The 16,819-nt window shown below is 38.3% G+C and overlaps 1 protein-coding gene across 1 annotated transcript in view; it reads right to left on the bottom strand.

Annotated features, from left to right (window-relative positions):
- Nucleotides 1-1,547: 1,547 nt before the first annotated feature.
- CCDC83 (coiled-coil domain containing 83) overlaps nucleotides 1,548-16,819 on the bottom strand; it is a 16,449-nt gene continuing 1,177 nt past the window's right edge. Inside the window, 10 exon segments of the mRNA XM_010179878.1 lie at nucleotides 1,548-1,625; nucleotides 1,627-1,737; nucleotides 3,187-3,332; nucleotides 4,721-4,797; nucleotides 5,779-5,900; nucleotides 8,268-8,336; nucleotides 9,397-9,488; nucleotides 12,232-12,399; nucleotides 13,022-13,190; nucleotides 15,223-15,307. Of these exon segments, the coding sequence (XP_010178180.1) occupies nucleotides 1,548-1,625; nucleotides 1,627-1,737; nucleotides 3,187-3,332; nucleotides 4,721-4,797; nucleotides 5,779-5,900; nucleotides 8,268-8,336; nucleotides 9,397-9,488; nucleotides 12,232-12,399; nucleotides 13,022-13,190; nucleotides 15,223-15,307 (1,117 nt within the window).

Here is a 16,819-nt window from a genome sequence, read left to right as displayed (position 1 = left end):
AGCAGAATGTCCAGGCGGGTTTTGAATGTCTCCAGAGCAGGAGACTCCACAACCTCTCTGGGCAGCCTGGGCCATGCTCTGGCACCCTCACACTGAGTTTGTCCTTATGTTCAGGTTGAACCTCCTATGCTCCAGCTTGCTCCCATTGCCCCTTCTCCTGTCGTTGGACATCACAGAGCAGAGCCTGGCTTCTTCCTCCTTACACTTGCCCTTTACAAATTCATAACCATGAATGAGGTCACTCCTCAGTCTCCTCTGCTCCAAGCTAAAAAGACCCAGCTCCCTCAGCTGCTCCTCATCAGGGAGATGCTCCACTCCCTCCATCATCTTTGTGGCTCTGTGCTGGACATCAGTCTGCGCTGAGTCACCTCAGTCTCTGCAGTGACTCGGTTGGGTTACGGCAGGGATGCGTCCAGACTCATTTCACTGTTTACTACGTGGCAATGCAAGTGAGATTCAGTGTGAGATTAGGGCTCCTACCTTTACCTGGCTGCTTGTGAGCCCGGCTTCTGAGAAGCTGTAGGCAGTGGAGCCCAGGGAATGGTTCCACTCAGCTGCAGCTCAAGGAGACGCCTGCTAGGAACATCTAGGCAGGAATATCTGAGGTTGCTTGAAAGATAGAAGATGTTTGTGCTGAAATACAGGGTAAGCTGAGACACTGCATAGGTACAGGTTGTTTTAAATGGTTAAGTTTTAAAAAAAGCTTTATTCCAAACAACGGATTAACCCATCAAAGGTCTAAATCAGATTATTCAATGCTTTCACAAGTTTCTAAATGGGAAATGCATAGGTGAGAAAGCTGCTTGTGCCTGTGGGGAAGTAGCTGCGCTGTGTGCTCCTGATAGGGTGTCCAGGATGTGCAATGAGAGTGGAGGAAAAAAGCAACCCACTGAATCAATGCACTAAGATATATGTTCATAGAGACTAACCACTAACCAGATACAGGGTTACACAACATGTTTAGCCAAGTCTTTATAGATATATACTTATTTACAACTTTGATGATTTTTATCCTCTGTTTTTTGTGGTTTTTTTCAATTCATTTTTGGTTGTTTCAATATATTTCAGTAGGGGTTTTATGAAGACAGCTAAAATGCATTCAAACATTCAATTTCTAGCAAAAGTTGAATTGTGCTTGGATAAATTAGATTCTGCTTTATCAGAGTATTAGGTATTTTGTGACAAATCTACATTTCCCAGCAGCCTGCATTTACTCATTCAGTGTCTGATCAAGAGGAAGTTCCACATTTCATAGGCTGCAAGTGGGGACCACAAAAACTAAATATTAACTTAGATATATGTGCAGGTACATGGACTGAGAGGCCCAAAAAGTGCACAAGAGTCCTCACAGGGGTAAGGAAAGCAACCTTTCAATTAAGCATCTGCACACAGACCTACCTCTCACTGAACTTCAGTGTATAAATCATGATTCAGGCACTCAGAAATAGTTTCCACAAAGCCCAGTGCCACACACTCCTTGAAGAGCAGCGCAAATCTTTAATGAACGGAGGTTACATTTCTACGTTAACAGCACAGCTTGTCTAGTTTTAACCAACCTTTTCTTCTAGCAAGGCCTTGATCATCTTAGCTGTGATGTGCCTGTCTGATTTACCACTGATGCCATCCACCTTCTGTGTGGCTCCTGCTTGACATTTCTTCTGGCTCTTTATGAACAGGCATGGGTCTTCCAAGCACACACAACAGATTAGTCTCTGGAGGATCCACTTTTACGTATACCTTAAGAAGAAAGAACATTATTCTTCTGCAGTTATATGGAAAAGCAGCAATTCTTAAAAAAAGAAGTTGTTGTGTGTTTTCACCAATTACATTTTCTCTGCAAACCAAATTCTGCTCCCAAGTTCAGTTCTGTGAGAAGAATTAAACTAATCCAACAGCTCACTACTGCCAAAACAGAGAGGTCCAAGTCTGGCCATGTGCTTCCACCACGTCTGTGCTGGCTCTGGTCTTGGCCAAACCTCTAAGTCAATTTGGTTGACTTAACCCAATAGAAAACTAATTCAGGAGGAGCCAAAAAAGCGCAAGCTTTTCTGCTGGGTTAGTGAGTGAATCTGCTATGGAAAAGGCTGATGTGCACTATGGGCTCCCTAAGGGCAAGGGCAGGATCATACGGCCAAGGTGAAAGAGGAAAGAAGGAACCCAATAACACAAGCCCTATGTAGTACATGCTTTCATAACAGTTGATTACTCCATAAGGTAGTCTCCGATCAAGGCAACAGGATGATTTCTCTGAACACAAGTTGCAGGGTATTAATCAAACCAATGCCAAATTTATAGAAAAAGATGTTTTTTCTTCTGTTTTGTCTTTGTTTAAGCTCATTCTTGAGAATGTTTGAACAAAATACAAAAGAGTAAAGAAACATTACGGAGCAGTATCTTTACACAGCAAGCCCTGCAGTCTGCACCATGTCTGTATCACCTTTAATTTGCAGTAGAAATTGATGACATAGAGTAATACTTTTTCCAAGAGTAGTTAGTTTATTTAGCAATGTATTCAAGTTACTGTATCTCAAGAGTGTGGTATCAAAGGCACAGGAAACACCTTTTTGCAACCTAGGATTGAGGATCTCCTGAAGCAGATGCCACCACCTCTTTCGAGAACCACACAAACTCTGCCCAGTACCGTTTTATTTCCTTAACCTCTGTATTTTGCACCCAGAAACACCTTCACGTTGGCTTTCCGTTGAAGGAATAAATTACTTGTTGATCCTTTAATGCTACTACACAACGTAAATGCTAAAGGATCAACATCTGAGCAAATGAGTGTGTGGTACCATGGAAAACTGTCACTAGGTGACATCCAGAATTCTTTGTAGGGGAATTTCACCCTGACACATAAACTGATTCCAATGACACCATTCAGTTGCCAAAAATACGTGTCTCATGCTATCAGAAATACCCTCAGGCACCCAAAACATCCACATGAGGCTGGCCTGTATGACAGAACCTGTGCTCTTTTGGCCCAGCATCTGAAGGACAGGGAGTGTCTGATGGTCACAAATAGCACCAGATGCCTGTGATTAAGCATCTGAATTGTACACAAGGTAAAAGACGTTGGAGTTTTTCCTGCCATAACACCACTAGGAATAAAACGCTCCCGGTAGTAGCTCATGCTCCACACTGAAATATGTTTGTGTCAGAGAAAGACACGATTATTTTAACGCATACCTGGAAATCTTTTTCATCTTTGTACAAGCTACAAGTTGGAGCCCATGACTTCTCCCACAGCTCCTCATTGCTGTCTTGAAGCTTCTCATTCTTTTTCTGACAGGGGACTATGGCACTTCTGAGACTTTCACCTCCATCTGTCTTTGCTTTTTAAAGAGAAGAACAATGATGTGTATGCAATTGTTACGCTTTATGAAGATGGGAATTAGCATTTGGTATAAGCATTGCCTGCAATCTTTAATGTGGCTTGGCCAGTGCGATGTAAAGAACGGCTTGGCAGGACTTTTAACTGGCAAGCCAAGCCAAGCCAAATGTTGATTTTGCTCACTGCTTTTCCTGTTTATTTCTGTTCGCAATTTCTGATCAAGATCAAGGACTGAAACTGATTGGAAGTTGGAAGTAATAGGTCTGCGGCATGGGGCAGGGGAAAAAATGAGCTTTTATCAGTTTAATTTAAATCCTATATAGCCCTGAATAGTTAAAAAATAGGAAAGGCAGCAAAACCAAGCCACTACTCTAATTATACCTCCCCTAAAAAGCCCACATTTGCAGTTGACTGATTCTTAAGATGACGGACGATGCTGGACATGGAGAGCCAAGTTCTGTGTTTGCCTGGGACAGTGACGTGACTGCAGCTTATTGGAACAAAGCCTACTCCCCCTGTAACTACTGCAGAGGTGTAGCAGAGGTAATAGGGCTGAAGTGTAAACATCTAGCTAATACAGAAGTCTTAGTCAACATCTGTGCTGGTGCCTGATGGTTCCAGAAAGACCCATCAGTTCTACGGCTGGAACTGAGCAGAACTTTACTTTTACTTTACTTTACTTTTACTTCACTCTTACTTCACTTTAACTTTACAGTTACATAACTTGAATTTAACTTTTTACTTTTACTTTCCTTTAATTTACTTTAACTTTACTTTTACGTTCCTTTTACTTTTACTTTTACTTGTACTTTACTTTTACTTTTTCTTTTATTATTTTACTTTTACTTTTTCTTTACTTTCACTTTACTTTTTATTTTACTTTCACTATTTCACTTTTTCTTTACTTTCACTTTACCCTTTCTTTTACTTTTTCTATTTTACTTTTACTTTTTCTTTACTTTCACTTTATTTTTACTTTACAGTTCAAGTGAAAGCCAGCGCAGAGTTCAATAGTGTCCTCTCACGGATGAGATATAATGAAGTTTTGATGCTATGGATCAGTAAAGAACTGATAAAGCTATGAATTGTATCCTCATACAATATGGCCAATCCTCACACAATATGGCCAATCCTCACAACCACATTCCAGGCTCACTCTAGACGAGCAATTACTTTAACAATCTAAACACTCATTTCCATTTTAAAACTGTATTACAGGTAGATTGTGAGTTTGTCTTCTTAATACAAATGACAGTCTATTATTGCTACAGTGGGAAATTATGTGTTCACCATGTAACACAGGCAGTTTGATAAAAAACTTAAGGAATAAAAGGTATTTACATGTTCAGTGTCTTATCAGTTCTTATAAGCTGCTGCTGTGTGCATTACCTGCATACTCCACGTACTCCATTTCATCCTTAGGAAATTCATCTTGCAAGTCAGCTGCCTGGGTAAGAAACAAACGCCTATGAAAATAAAAAAATAAAGTAAAACTCATGTTAGAGGTCTGAATTTTCTCTCTAAATTGTCCTGTACAATCGTTTGGGGTGGAAGGGCACCTTTTGTTGCTTAACCACAAATGCAGAATAGCGCAATGTGTTAAAAATGCAATGGAGGCAGCCAGATAGCTTAGTGACTAATAAGCTGCTCTTTTTTTATTCTTGGTGCCTAAGTTCAACTATGTCCATGAGACTAAAAGAAAACAAATGTTCTAGTCTCCAGTCAGCCCAAGACTCAAACCACAGCTGGCAGCTCTCACTTAAAAGCAGTCCAAAATTTGGAGAGGAAAAAAGAATGATCATTTCTTAAGACTTGGAGCTTTTTGATGCAATATGGCTGAAATCACTGAGCTGGGACTGGAAAATGAAGATGGATCATTCCCGCTGTCACGTTGTGCTTTTGATAATGTTAGTGTTGACATTTTGCAGCTAAATTAATCTTTCTCTAGGGAACAAGTTAAATAAGTTCAATATAAAATGAACTAATACTGCAGACACCTCTACAGACAGACCTATCCCAAGGCTTCTTCTTTACTCAGTACCAGGTTATTTGTTTCACTTGAGACTGCAAAACTCCATTTATTTGCACATTAATCTTCACATCCTTTAACATTTTGCCAACAGTAAAGGAAAAAATCTATGACTCAGCATTTGGTTTGAGACAATTACAACAGAAAGAAACAATTTCCAAGCCCCAATGGTATCCCCACTACAATAAAGTGATTGTCACTGGGTCTTAGAGATTATTAAAGAACCCAATTTTGGTATTCAGGAGTTTACAATGTCACTGTTATCCTTCAGAGATACAAGTTCCACAGATACGCCGTCAAATCCTGCCTCCCTTCAACCAGGAAGCTACCTTGGTTTTGTTGTGGGAGAGACCAAATAGCTCTAGAGGCAGAGGAAGGCATTATCTTTAAAAACAACAAAAAAAAGGCATTATTTTACCTGGGTACTCTTTGATCCTGAAGTTTGCTATCAACCAGCTGTGTCACTATAATGACATTTTCTTCTTCTAGGAGCTGAATAGATGCTTTCAAATCACTTACTTTCTTTCGGTACCTCATAACCTTTTGTCAATTAAAAAAAAAGGGTATTCTTAGAAGGATTATACCCATTTTTGAAAGCTTTCATGGTAACTATCTCGTTCTTTCACACCTTTTTTAGAGCCCTTTACTGGCACAACTCTGTCAATCACAGCCACACATCTGGGCTATGCAACTCTGACAGCAGAACCTTCTCACGTAACCAAAGAGGTCTGGTAGACAGAAGTTCTGGATTTTTATTTTTTTTTGTCACACCAGAGCTTTGAGAGAGAAAACCCTTCTTTGCAGACTTAAATTCAGGGTCTTGCTCAGCAAGTGTTGCTTTTCTAATTCCTGCCTATACATAAAACCTTCTTACTCAGAATTAGTGAAGCTTTCAGTCCAAGTTAGCCACGATGCTGGTTAAATCCCAGGTTCTGTTTTCTTTTGGACTGGTAATCACTCCATATAACTGTAATATAACTTAATATCTTAATAAAACTATGAAGTTATATTAACCAAAGAATACCAGTTATTCAGATCCCACAGTTCCTCACTTTTCCTGAAGTACAAGTTCTTACTCCACCACTGCAGAGTGGAATGCACTATGGGACAGATGATACCTTCGCAGGAATCTTAGCTCTACACAAGTTTAAAAACTACCTAGTGATCTGAATGCATCTGTTCTCACCAGAGCCAAATTAATCCAGCTATAATAATCCAAATTTGCAGTTAAAACCTAGTTGCCATTTCTCCCAGCGATTGAAAGAGGTGAAAATGACAGGACATTAAGCAGTAACAGGATGTGGCCTGGCACGATGAGGTGATGCAGTTTTGCACCATCTTGGTTTGACAAAGTAACTATAAAAAATGTGACCAAAGTCTCCAAATCTGTTCAGACTTGGAGGTAACTAGTTTAGGGCTGTTTTGGTCAGTCATTTTTCAGGTCAGTGGCCAACTTGAAAAAAATAATAAATTTTGAACTAGGAGAAAACTGAAATTTTTAGGGTATCTCTCCAAAAGAAAATACTGGAAGTGTCTGTCAGCTACATATAAACATCAGCCTGAAAGAAAATATTCCATCTGTATAAGAAAAGCAGAGAAAATGAATGGGTGAATTCAGAGGACTGGAGTAAGTTAGTGATAATAGTTTTGTTTTCCAAAATAATTCAAAGCGCTAAATCATAACATAGGAAACTAACTCATAACATAGGAAACCTTAGTGGAAAGAAACTCACATCCCTCAGCTCCTCAGAGAGAGCCCATTGGGACATAAGGGTGAATCTCTCCTGCTGACACTGCCCAATGTGTGTAAAGTTCGTCAGTGTTCAGCGAGACAGGGAGAAGGGAAGGGGGTTCATACTTATTCAGTGATGGTGTGTGTGTAGGTTCTAGCTCCTGTTTGTTTATACAGATTGAAACATTAATTCTGTCCTAATTCATTGCCTCAGAAGCTGTGGTTTGGACACCCTCCCTGGAAGGTTTTAGGCTCAGAGCTCATTAAGGGCAAGAAGAAAAGCTGTATCCCTGCATTCTGGCAAGTATTTTAAATTAGTAAGTAAAACAGAGAAACCTCTGCCAGGTTTGTTGATGCGGCAGAGAAAAATAATAAACTCATTTATCAATTTCCAAAAATGTTTTGCTCAGTTCTAAGTTGCAAGTTTGTAAAGGTGGGGAAGGGTGTTTCCTCCCTCTCATCTCTTGCTTAGATTTGATTGCAACAAAGAATCTGTATTGATTGGAACAAACACAATCAAACTTTCACCATGGAAAAAATTTCCATGTGAAAATTTTCCAAAAGTTTCCTAAATCTGGCTCACAAAAAAGTTTTTTCTTGACAAGAAAAGTTACAACTACCTACTATTTAGCTCTAAATTGCCTACTATTTAGCTCTATATTGCTCTAATTTTTTTTATAAAAGCTATCAAGTTTCAATTGTATAAAATTTTGATTTTCCTCTCTTCAGTGTACTAATCTCCAGGGTTTCTTTATTATCTCCCATTTAAAGCTGTTTCACACCTTTTCTCCAAAAATGTTTCCAACCTCCATATCCATTTTTTTTCAATATGGCAGTGCTAGAACTTAAATGCAGTTCAAAACTATAAGCTTCAGATAGTTACATAGTTGAGCCTTTACACTATATGGTATCCCAGTCTCCACAGGAATAAATACTTAATTGTATGGGATGTTGTAGTCCTTGATCTAACAGCTTGGGCAGGAAAAGGGGTCCTTCATTGGTGAAAGTAGATATTCATCTTTTACCTTTATTCACCACACACACTGCTGGTGTACCACTCAGGATTACAGATTATTTACAGGAAAATTGCTCTCCTTTTCATAGGAAAATCTTCAGAGAGAGAGTATTTCAAACCTGAACTGCAATGATAAACTGTACACAAGTGGTCCTCTTACCTCTTCTCTTAGCCATTCATTCTCTTCAACTTCTCGGCAGCATTTTTTGTCTAAGTATCTTACAGCATTCTGAGAAAACACAATTTAAGATCATCTCATCTGAAAGCTGTGCTGCACGCTATAAAGAAGAACCTTCTGCTTTTTAGCAGGAAATAATTAAGAAACATCCACACACCAGACTGTAGCTTCCCCTGAGGGATTACAAGGGGATTTAGTTCACAAGGCCAACTGTTTCTTATCCATCATCCTGCTTAGTGCAGTTTATGTGTCAAGCAATTTACCAATATTTTATAATTTTCCATATTAAAATAGGACATTTTCCTTTTGCCTAACAAGTTCTGTTATGTTCCCACTACCGCTCAAATCTTCCTGTTTTCAGGAAATCAAACCTTTAGCTATTCAAAAACCCAAGCAAATGAGGCAGCACTGATCAAGTACTGGCAAGTGACTCAAACATGTCCATGCTAATGAGCCAAGGCTAAAATTTAATTATTGATATTGATAACTCGGACAGAAGATACCCCTGTAGATCACCATAAACACAGGCCTTTGGGTTATGTTCTCACATGACTGAAAATTCCAGCACTGAAGTCAGGAAATGTAAATACCCAATGGGCCCAACCAGTGGTTTGTACTGAAGCATGCTTTCCACTTTGTGAGTGTAAAAATTAAGCACCATAAATATTTTGTAAATCATGTTTGCAAATCAGAGCTGGCAGGGATAATAAAAAAAAAATCTGTATATCAATAAGCCTAAATTTTACCTATTTGCACTATTTTAGCATTTTAAAAATTCTGTACTTTACACATTCAAAACAACTTTTTTTTTTCTCAAGTTGATGTATATTTCCACACGGACAATCTCTTAGTGTGTTACTGTTTTTGAAGTCTATGCAAATGTCAAAAATCAAGGTCACAACAAAAGTGACATGATCTTGAACAAGTCACATCAGTTCATGGTGCCCCAGTTTCCCATACTTTGTTTGTAAAATGCCCTCAAATCGTTAGTTTGATATGGAAAAAAAAAGGTACAACAATAACTAATGCCACGTTTAGCAAGAGGATTTACTCTCAATTTATTAGAAAATTTCCAAGTCTTAAATCAAGTTAAAATAATGAGTTAAAATACCTCACGGGCCTGTTCCTTAGAAGACTTCATGTGCTCTTCAACCAGTCTCTTATTTTCTTCTTTCAATGCTTTCAAAGCATTTCTGTAATACTCTTCAACATGAAAAAGAAAAATCAGAAATCATTATCTAACATCAGTTTCTCCCGACAACAAATAGATAATCGGCATTTTATTCTTAAACTGGAACTTAGCAGCCAGCATCACATACATTGATGCTCCACAGAAAAGGATACAAACATCCTTGACTATAGAAATTGTCCTCCTAAACCCAAAGGACAGTAGTGTTAACTCCAAAACTAGAAATCTGGAGTGGGTCACACATTTCTGTTTGAAACTACAACAGCTAATAAATGGAGCAACTCTCTGCTAAAATATTGGTATCTTAACACTAAATTTTGTCTCCATCAACAGCAAAGATCCTGGAGTTATGCGAGAGGTTTTCTTAGAAAAATTATTTTTTAGGTACAGAAACATTGGATCATCTTATGCACCTGGCATTTTTTTTCAGACAGTTATACAGAGCCTAATAAATTTTCTGGCTTATCTAAGCGTTCCAGGGGCTCTAATATGACAACAAGACAAAATGAAGACTATAGCAATTGCCTTAATAACTTTCTTTTGTTGTTACTTGTGGTCATTATTTAGAAAGTGTCTTATGTCTAATTGAATTTGTTTGGCTTCAAGTTCTAGCCACTTGCTGTTTAACTATTTCAGCTGTTTTTGTGCTGTTCTAAATAGCTGCTTGGTATTTTCTCCTTTTGAAGGAATGAATGAGACTGTAGTAATTTTCTTTCAGGGAAGGCACTTCATACTTGTTCCAGAGGCTTGAAATTCAGCCTTGCTCTGCTCTTGTGTTGCAGACAGCCTAATCCTGTTCTGGCTGTATAGGAGTATCTGGTCATGGACCCACTGTGGCGTCAAAGGCAATCAAATATGAAAAGTGCATTAGTTATGCATTAGTTCTTGATTTAACACTGTGGAAGCTGGCCTGCCTTAATCGATCTACTACCTAGACTTGGCAGAGTAAAACGGAAGTACTTACATACCATAATTAATTTATCTTTTTATTCTTCCAGACAGCTAAACAACCTGAGTTGTACCGGGAGAATGAAGAGAAGGAGGAACTCTTCAGACATATTCACTGTTTCTAAGGAGATTATTTTCCCTAACTCTCTCACTACAACTCTGTTTTCCCCAGACCTTACATCAGTGTATGCCTCTCTTTTGCCTCCTCTTCACTGCAGCAATTTTGTTTAGAATGTCATCTCCAGGCCACATGAACTATGCCAGCATCAAGACCTTCAGTGGTACCTACAGAGACAGACACCTCTTCACCTATGCTTGTTCCTTAAGCCCGTTACACATTTGAGAACTGAATTAGCCCAATTTGCTGCAGCATCACACTGGAATCTTGTTAGATTTTTTTTAAAATTTTTTTTTAAGGCTAGAAGACTGTACTCCCCAGCCACTTTATAAGTTCAATTTTAGGAAGCTGAGTAAAATAGTATGGTAACATGCAGTACCAGCAGGATCATTTTGCCGTACATTACTTAGGCAACTGCTATATGTACCTCTGTAATAGACTTTCTATAAATACACTTCTGTTCAACCACAAATTTTTGGCTCTGCACCCTATGACATGCAGGAGGTCAAACTGAATGTTCCTACTGGCTGATTTTGGGATTCTATATAAAAGTCAATTCTCTTTTTCATTTCGTATTTTGACAGCTGTATAGCGAAGTTTTAAATTTATTAAGAACACAGAAAACTCAGAATGAAATATATCAACCCCTCCTGAATACAGAGATGGATATCTGACAAGCTATCTGGCAATATAGAAAACACAGTGCAAATCTTAATCATGAAAAAATATGTCTCAAGAGGCAAAAAGGTAGCTAGCTGGCTCTTAGCCACAGGAGTTGATGCCTGGTAATGGCTGGCACAGAATATACAGAGACCCTTAGAGCAGCGTCACTGCCTGTTACTACCAGCTGCTTGGCTGTGGTCATGCATACTGAGAGGGACATGAAGGAAGAAAACCAGGACACCCTTCTCCTGTTAGAAACATGAGTTATGTAGTAGTAAGATATTTCAATTATTTTAAAATAATGCAGTATTAAAGAAATCTTTGTAAAGCACTCAGAACCAGAATGCATACGCTCTCAAATTAATTCCACTGTTGTGCCAGTATCGAAACAGTTCCCAGTGTTTGAATATGTCCGCACTGGCAATTTTGCAGGGCCTCATATATGAGGCTGTGCAACCAGGAGGCAAAGTTCAGACCGCTGGCTGAACAGCTCCCTCTAGTTCTGCTTTTAAACCAGTGTGCTGAATTCCAAAAATTGTTCCAAAAATGAGCTCATGCTACTTTCCTGTCAAAGGAGTTTTCAACATGTGAAGTGCTTGTAGCACGATGAGAAGCAACAACAGCAGAGTCAACGTTTTCAAGTATGACTGCTAAGGGAGTCCTGTGTGTAGGTGACCTAAATACATGTAGACTTATTTTTAGAAAACTGCTGTCCTTCACAATAATGTTTTTTAAAAAAACAGGTTGCCTGTATTTTACAAGAAATTTGTCAGAAGGCAAGCTTATCAGTTTCCTTAAGTGTTCATAATATCCGTAACTTTATTGATTTCTTTAATAAAGGGACTTTCACAAAGAGAGAGTTCTTCCATTTTACAGGATTATACAGCCCACCTTAGGTGCATTTTCTTTGAAAAGTTGATAGAAATGACTACAACATAACCTCAAAATAATTTTAAAATTTAATTAATTCCTGCAAGTAATGCACAAAAGAGCTTGTAAAACTTGCATAACAGTTGCTGTAAACTGACCTGTAGCCTTGTGAAGGTCATCTTTGACTTCCTTAATGTCTTCTTCCAGATGCGTAATCCTGTCCATCAGTATTTTTCTTCCTACATTTCTGTATTCCAACCAATAATCTCTCTCACTCTGCTTCACTAAAAGTCTTTGCTCAGTTTCCTCAATCTGGGAGTGCAGATCTGTTAAAGTAAGAGCATCAGAAGATAATTTCTTGAAATAATAGTTCATAATTACAACTTCATAAAAGTCATTAATAAAATAATTTTCACTGGGACTGGAGAAAGAAGGGTGATTGTTCTACACTACAACATGATGGCCTCACATAGTGTCAAGGGCCACCATCATCGCTGAAAACAGCTTGATCTCATTCTGCCAAGGAGAGACAACAGCTCTCACTGAAATGCTGTAACTAAAGACACATGTGTCTCCCACTGAGAACTGCAGGGATGACAGCCAGAACTTTCAGCAGTCAAAACTGGTCATTTTTGCTGCCATCAATAATTTCATTTAATGTTCCAGTGCAGCCAGTGCATAAGGCTTTTAGGAGTTTTAACTTAATAGAGAAAAAAAGAAGACTCTGTATTTGCACAGTAATATACAACACTTGGAAGGAACAGATTTACTTATAAGCCCTCCACAGTCTCATACCACACTTGGAGGGCTTATTTTGGGGAGAAAAAGCTTAATGTTTTTTACGCAACAATGAAGTTAAATCTCCATTTAAAATGCAACAACAACAAAAAAATCACTCAATCCCAATTGTGTAAACTGGAAACCCCACTTCCACAACTCTCAACATACCTTTCAGAAGTTGTTCTTTGTCCTTAACATACTGCCATACTGCATTCAGTGCCTCTTCCACATCGTAACTAGTTACAACCTCCTTTGCATCTTGTTCCTTCTCATGTTTTTCTATTTCTCCTAGTATGCGCTTGATGTACACCTGCTGTTTTTCCTTCAGAAGGTCATTCTATGAAATGCCAACAGCAGAAAAGGCACACATTAAAACATTTTCAACGTTTTCAAAGTTACAAACTGAAGTGATGAAGAAAAGTAAAATCTGACCTAGCACCAGGATGCACTGTAAAAACACTCAGCTAAACACCTATTCTTCATATTCAAAAAGGATGGAGCAGAAAGGAGAGTCTGTGAGTCTCAGAAGTTTCTCAGTAACTTCAAGACCATTAGAAGGAAACAAGAGACAAATGATCGCTGTACTTGGTGCAGCACATGAATTGTCCTCCATTGCATGGAAAGAAAGTTCCCTGGAGGTCAATTTGTTAACAAATTTTATTTGTAGGAGTTATTTACTTCAGTTCAACATTTTTCATCACAACTTACCAACTTCATGTAGAAATGTCATCAGACAATCAGGTCACTTGTGTATAACCACAGTAGAGAGCCTTGTCAGAGCTGGAATCACTTATACCTACTGCGATTATATCCCCTTACCTTGACCCATTCAAGTGACACTCGAATTATTTGAAATTACTGATCATGTGTGTTTCCTCCCAAAGGATACCTTGAAAGAGCAAATAACCACACTAGCCAAACTGTAACAATAACTATGCAGTAGAGAAAGTCGCAAACGTTCCTCACTTTTAGAAGGATTAACTCTAAAGCACTCAGAAACATTAAGCAGGAAACAAAGAATGAAACTCAAAAAACTGTCAAAACATGAGTAAATTAAACAAAGCATGCCCTGAAGTACCTTGCACAGTCTGAAATATGAAGGAGTCCTTGAGGGACCATGAGCTAGCAGCAAATTGGGGGAATAACCATAAGGGACTTCAGATGTTTGCAGGGAGAAGAGCCAAATGCTGCTTCCACTGATAGTTAAGGCCACAGATGAAACACAATTCAGGCTTCAAAACTGAAAGGAACATCAAGGAAAGTAAACAGGTGGATAGTTACAAAAGCAGGGCAAGTCTCAGGCATGGGAAAGACAGAGAGACATGGTTTGTTTCGATGTTTCATTGCTATAGGAGTCCAGGCTGCAACATGGTTTAATTACATGCTCCAGTTTACAGATTTTTGAGACATTTGAATTTATTTCATTAGGTGACTATATATATCTCTGCTTTCGAAGTTCACTGCTCTTCAGTCATCAGATGCCATATTAAGGTTCTTTATATACCGTTCATACATACACTTTCACTCGGGTGCAATCAGTATTTATATAACCTTGTTCTAAAAATGATCCAACACAACTCTTAATCCACAAGAGAGTGGGTCTTCATCAAGCAGTGCTAGAAATTGCACCTAGACAATTGTGTGATTTTTTTTCCTTCCTTGTTGACTTTTCATTGTCCCTGCTTATTGCAGGGATGTTGGACTAGATGACCTTTAAAGGTCCCTTCCAGCCCAAATTATTCTATGATTCCAAGTTTTCAAGAATAACTAAACTCTCATAGATGCCTGTGCAATTCCACTATGTCAGAAGTGAATCGAAGACAACCAGCAAACCTCAATACTTGGTTAGCTCTGCTAATATTACTAAAATGAAGTTGATACAGTTTATTCCTCTTTGAGCTGCAAGTGTATTCTTGAATTCCTTGAGGAATATTTGCAGGATTGTTTACAAAGGCAAATCTGAATGTATTTCAGTAATGTTACATACTGAACTGGGGCTCACCGTCCTATGTTTGCTGCAAAGTAAGATTAAATACCGAGGCAGTTACTGAGGATCTCACGTGCATTGGAAAACACCTTTGCTGAACTCACTTTGCCTTACTGCTGTGTCCTGTTCTGCAGTGTTCTACTCCTGCAGCTCCTTTTTTGCGTAATATACTTAGGACAGTTAAGCTTTATGTCACATTTAATTCAGGTAACACTAACTTTTAAGCACATAAAGTGACTCACTAACTCTGCTTTCATTGACTGTAAGAAATTCACTGCAATTACTTGTTATAATAAATGTAGTATTTGGATTACAAGAACAGAACTGAATCTGTGACTTAAAATACAACATACAAAATGTGTTGGGATTCATGGTCACTTACCCTTTCATGACATTCTTTGTTCTTTTTTTCCACTTGTTTCAGAGCCAACAAAAGCTGAGCAATTGCTGCTTCTTTTCTCTCAATGCTGTGGAGAAAGGGTAAAGAAAGTGAAGTTGTTATAAAAACAAGAGATGTGTGTTATTTAAGCTAGATTAAATGTAAATACTACAGATAATTTTTTTTTCATATCATATTGCTTGGCTCATTTGAGTAGATACTACTGTCCTCTTACAACACATAAAGAAACTATTTTGCAAATACATCTGGACCTTCATATGCATTTGGATCTTATACTCCTACTGAGAAACAGACTCTCTGCTTATACTGTTGCTTTGTTACAACTAGAGAGGATTATGCTGGTTTATTCTTTCTGGACGTGGTTTTGCTGGTCTATTGCAAAGGTCTCTTTCATGACAAGGTAATTTGTGCTCTGGAAGTATTTATTACTCACCACTCACTACAGAGGAAGCCTAGGCAACTCACTCAGGCATAGGTCAGATGAATTCCAAACTGGAGAATTAAATGGAATTCAAGTCTTCTGAAAATTTGGTTTGATGAGCTTCATAAACTTCATTTGTACACCAGGAACTTGTCAGCCTTTAAGGCTGCTCAGACTACTTGTCATCCTCTTTGCCAGAGCTGTAAAATAAACATTTTTTTTCTGCTCTTTTCTCTTCTCAGATGAGAAATGCTGGGTTGCAAATGGTGTCTATTTGCAAAATTCTCTGTAATCTTTCTCTTCCCAGAATTCATTCACCATACAGCACAATTGATGCAAGCATTACAGTTATCACAATATCTTTTACAGTTTCAATAGCTATTGTTCCTTTGTTTTTTTTTTGTTTTGGAGGTTTTTTTGCCCCTCCCTATTGTACTAAGTTGTTTTAAAAGAATAACATTTTTTCCAGGCTAAGTTTGGATCACTCTGTCACGTAAATTGCAGGTTACCAGATTTGTATCCTCTGGTGTCAGAGCATTTCAAGGTATTCTTCAGGTTCTCCATTAAGTACAAGGATATTAGTTAGGAAGCCTAGAACACAGATAGAGGGGTATGGTGGTGATGGCTACAGCAAAAATATCTTGCTTGTTGTACAGAAGTGACAAGCTTGACCACATACCATGACGTTCTAATTACCTGCCATTTTAAACCATTTGTGTATTTTGAATACTGGTGCTGCTCTTGACTTCTGCTTCTTTAAGATATTCCATGAAGTGGCAGCCTATACCCATCACTTCGTTAATGTCCAAAATTTATATGAGTAGAATTTGCTATTTTGTCTGCTACCTACTGGAACTTTCAGCTTTAGATTGTTTTTCTATGGTATTTGTCAGATTAAAAAAGCTCTAAAACAGCTAAATTGATGATGCCTTTGATACAATTTTTCTCAACTCTATACACTAGGTTTTAACTAAATTATTTCACCTGGAAACAAAACCCCTTTCCAGTACCATGAGTTATGTCAGTCATTTATAGGATGTCACTAGGGCAAGTAATTAATGGGGTTTTTAGTCCTAGCCAACCCTGAAACAGTAAGCTGCACTGAAAATGCAAAATAACAAACTCGCTACAAACAGCAACCATTCTTCAGCGTACAGA

Source organism: Mesitornis unicolor, unplaced genomic scaffold, assembly GCF_000695765.1.
Source record: "Mesitornis unicolor isolate BGI_N332 unplaced genomic scaffold, ASM69576v1 scaffold3362, whole genome shotgun sequence".
In the NCBI taxonomy this organism is placed as follows: Eukaryota; Metazoa; Chordata; class Aves; order Mesitornithiformes; family Mesitornithidae; genus Mesitornis; species Mesitornis unicolor.
The sequence above is the reverse complement of the archived record's forward strand: the minus strand, read 5'-3'. Positions and strand labels throughout refer to the sequence as shown.